Consider the following 4,253-nt stretch of genomic DNA (forward strand, 5'->3'; position numbering starts at 1 on the left):
CCCGTACAGACGCTCCGCGCCCCGCCGAGCCCCCGGGGAACGGGGGTGCCGGGGGGGGGGCGATGCCGCCCCCGGGGCAGCCCTCGGGAGCACAGAGGCGGAGGCGAGGAGCGATGGAGAGGTGAAAGCGGCGGGGGAGGGCTCCCGGCGGGGAGCAGCGGCTCGGCGGGGCGGGCCGGTGGGCGGGGAGGCGGCGGCGGCGGCGGGGAGCGGGGCCCGCCCGGCAGCGCTGACCATGGCGGCGGCGGGAGCGGGAGCGTTGGGGCTGGCGGGGATGTCGGCGCGGCCGCTGGGCGCGGCGGAGCCGCTGTCGCTGGGCTCGCTGCAGGGGAAGGTGCTGCTGGTGGCCAACGTGGCGTCGCTCTGAGGCACCACCACCCGCGACTTCCTGCAGCTCAACGAGCTGCAGCGGCGCTTCGGCCCCCGCGGGCTGCAGGTCCTCGGCTTCCCCTGCAACCAGTTCGGGCACCAGGTAGGGCTCGGCGGCCGGGCCGGGCCGGGCCGAGCCGCGCCGCGCCGGGGGGGGCCGGGGCAGGGGAGCGGGGAGGAGCCGCCGGTCCCGGCTGGGCTCTCACGGGCCTTGCTCGGGGCGGTTTTGGTTTTGTTTCCCTAGGAAAACGCCACGAGCGCGGAGATCCTGCTCTCGCTGGAGTATGTTCGTCCCGGCAACGGGTACAAGCCCAATTTCATCATGTTCGAGAAGTGCGAGGTGAACGGGAAGAACGCGCACCCTCTCTTCACCTTCCTGAAAGAGGCGCTGCCCTTCCCGCACGACGACCCCTCCTCGCTGATGACCAACCCGCAGTACATCATCTGGTCCCCGGTCTGCCGCAACGACATCTCCTGGAACTTCGAGAAGTTCCTCATCGGCCCCGACGGCGTGCCCTTCAAACGCTACAGCCGGCATTTCGAAACCATCAAGATCCAGGATGATATTGAATTGCTTCTGCAGAAGGTTCCTAAGAATGTTCTCGAATAAAGCAGAGCACCGCAGCGTTCGCTGCCCAGCCCCATCGCTTCCTGCTCAGCTCGCTGCGCTCCTGCCTGTTCCTCTCGCAGGGGGCTGCTGCTCTGGCAGAAACCCCAATGTCTCGTGCAGGTTTTGCTTATGATGGTGCATCTTCCAAATTCTTGAAGTGTACTTGATGTTTTCAAAAGTTGCATGCGAATGTTTGGGAAACTATGCCGGGGAAAGCAGCCGTGAGTCTCAGTAGCTTACTGTGATTCTCTGAATAAAAAAAAAAGTGTACTTTCTTTAAGGCTGTGGCTTGATAAATCTGGGCAAGTTGGGTGAAACATGGCGGCGACGTTACCTGTTCATCAGCTCGTGTGGGTGCTCACAGGGGCTGACTCAAACCACTCGAGTGGGATAGTGCAGTCAGGCTGAAATCTGAATGCAAACTTAGGGCAGTGTGATGGGCAAACAGTGTTTGCGAGCTCTGCAAACTGTGAATCAGTGCTGCGTCCTACCCCGTGCATAACGAGCTTGGCAGAGTGGGAGCGCGGCACGGAACAGAAATACCTTGCCAGACTGCTTACTGGACCTCACTCGAGGCTTGCCTGCAGAGGAAAGACACGGTGGCACACAGCCAGGGGATGATTTTACACGGGCTGACAAACTCCCAGCTTGATTACCAACAACAGGCTGCGACAGGTTAATAACTGTTCAGGCAGGTAGATGAGCGATTCTGCAGCCTGCGCTGCTGCAGCTGCGCTGGCAGAGGGCTTGGGGAAGAAGAGCCTGTTGGCCAAGGCCCATCTTGTTATCTGGCCTCTGTCAGTGGATGCCCAGGGGAGACCTAGAAGAGGAGCAGCACCCGCCATCCCTCCCCTTGTCCCAGAGCCGCTGCCCCCTCACTGGCTTAGCTGTCTCCTGGCTCTATCCCATTTTGCATCGGTGGTAGCCCAACACAGATCTCTACGTACTCGCCCAGTCCTACATGAAGCCCATTATCACCTTCATGCATGCCCAACGCCTTGCAACGCAGGGAATCACACCAAGAACCAGTTCTTTTGTGTTCCCAGTGCAGAATACCAGCCTACTCAACCACTTCTCCCACGGAAACTGTGCCTTGCCTCAGAGCGCCCTTGTTGCCCTTTGGGCACAGGAATTGCACGTGACAAAGTGCGGGTGCGCCAGGGTTCAGGCACTATTTTCTTCTCTTTAATTCTTCCCTAACACTTTTTTGACTCCTGCCAACCACAGAGCTGACAGGTATGTCATGGAGTTGTTACAATAATCCTGACATGTTGCTCCTGCGTGGCGATCCTGGGTTTATAGCCTGCTGCTGAACAGCTGGAATTAGGATTGGTTTCCCCTGGGAAACTGTGAGCCTGTGCCAAATTTCACCTGCCATCCTTCTGCCCAGTGGCTCAGGTCCTTCTGCAGGTAAATTTTCAATCCTTAAATGGCTCTGTGAGCACATTTTCATTACAAGCGACTCCTCACGAGGCCTCTCAGCACTGAGTATAAACTTGGTGCTGGACTGAGGAGTACACAGACTAAACACTCGGGCTTTCAAAGGGAAGGCATAACACTTTGAAGCATTACTGCACTGTTTTCATAATTAACAATACTTGGGATTTGAGGGTTTTGTTTTTTTTTTTTCCTGTTCGTAGCTTCTCACCTCACCAATTTGCTGGTTGCTTTGTTACTGTACCTACATTCAAGGCTCCCTCCGCGCTGACTTGAGACACCGGGACAAAACCTACAGCCGGCTCCACCCTGCCTGCTGCTACCCCTGAGTCATCGAGCTTTGAACTCAGATTGCACAATCCTCACCGGGCTATTTCCTAACTTCCAGTACAGCTTCGTGGAAAAAAACAGGATGTTTTCAGTAGCTATTTCAGCTTTGGAGCAGAAGCTGCTTGATTTGGGGGATTATTTTTTCAGTTACATCTACTTCCCTCATTAAGGCAGGATGTTGAAATTTGTGGAGAGTGCAGGGGATCATGGGCAGCAGGAACTCATTGTATTGAAAAATCTTTCTCGACATGAGCTGTGGCACTTCCTCAATCCTGACTCACCAAACTCGAGCCATTTGAGCGGGACCTCCTTTGCTTTGCCTGTTCCTTATCAGCCTGCAGCCCCTGCTGAGCCCCACCGCCGCGGGGGAGCAGACCGCAACACCTGCTGCTGTTCCAACGGCAGCCCTGCCAAAAAGGGTCTCTCGCCAAGCCTGCCGATCAGAAAGGCACCTTACACCACGCTTATTCAGTGCTAATGGCCAAGGGATTTATTTACCTTCCGGCTGCTGGGGCTGTGCGAGCAGAAAAACAAAGCAGCAGCTCCAGAACAGATACAGCCACGCCAGCAGAAGTACAACGATGCGATTCCAGGATGAAAATTAGCCATGCCAGCAGGAAAATGAATGATCCCAGTGTAAGCACACCAGCAGGAACTCTGCAGTGTAGATAAAAGCCTCTCAGCCTTATTATTCACCGTCTCATTTCAGCATTCCCCAGAGCAGCTGGCTTCTGGGGTAAAGCGGGCTGCAGTGGAGAGGGCAGCCTGCGGGCTGGAAACCTTCGGCAGCGACACCCGCAGAAGAGCACAGCCCCCACGCAGGCTCTCATGCCCAGATGTTATTTGGTGGTGTGACCGGAGGGGAAGATGTTTCACTACAGGTAGCAGCTCTATGCTGAGGGTAGACCTGAAGAATCCCAGGTGATTCCTCAGGGATTATAAAATGGCCCAGTTCTATTTCTGTAATTCCAGAGAGAAACAGACTGACTCAGTAGGAAACCTTAAAATAAATACTACTTTAGCATGCTTGGATGCTTCTGTGGCTTGAGGACATTGTCCTTTCAACATCTCGTGTCTGTCACATCTACACTTCTACACTATTTTTTTCTACTTCTGCACTTTTATTGCAAACAGCTAATCCCTGTTAGTGTTCACCCTGCTTGTCCATTCTTCTACATATCAGAGTCCCATATAGCCCTCCCTTTCTAGAGAATGTTTGTCCTCCCCTTCTCCCCCCTCCCAATGATTCCCCCCCCCCCAGCTTAGTTGCTGATAGTTGCCATCAACTTCTTAAATCTTTAAACAAGTTCAGATATTTGTAGCTGTCAGGAGTGTTAACTAGCTGCAAAGAAAATTATCCTTCCCGCCCCTACCTCCGCCTCCCGGGTTCCCTAGTGTTCTGCCCACCGAACCCTAGCACATCTCCCGAAATCATGGCTGATGAGATGTGGTGTTCATGTGGTGGTGGCCTACTCAAGTGCCTACTCAACAGAAACACCATCAAGTG

General features: G+C 55.0%; 1 protein-coding gene across 1 annotated transcript; it reads left to right on the forward strand.

Annotated features, from left to right (window-relative positions):
• The first annotated feature begins 225 nt into the window (after nt 1-225).
• Nucleotides 226-1,254, forward strand: GPX1 (glutathione peroxidase 1). Its single transcript, XM_076346242.1, has 2 exons — nt 226-472; nt 614-1,254. The coding sequence occupies exons 1-2, from the start codon at nt 236-238 to the stop codon at nt 977-979; spliced, it is 603 nt and encodes a 200-aa protein (XP_076202357.1). The 5' UTR covers nt 226-235; the 3' UTR covers nt 980-1,254.
• Nucleotides 1,255-4,253: the final 2,999 nt, after the last annotated feature.

The sequence above is a fragment of the Aptenodytes patagonicus genome, chromosome 8 (genome assembly GCF_965638725.1).
Source record: "Aptenodytes patagonicus chromosome 8, bAptPat1.pri.cur, whole genome shotgun sequence".
NCBI lineage: Eukaryota > Metazoa > Chordata > Aves > Sphenisciformes > Spheniscidae > Aptenodytes > Aptenodytes patagonicus.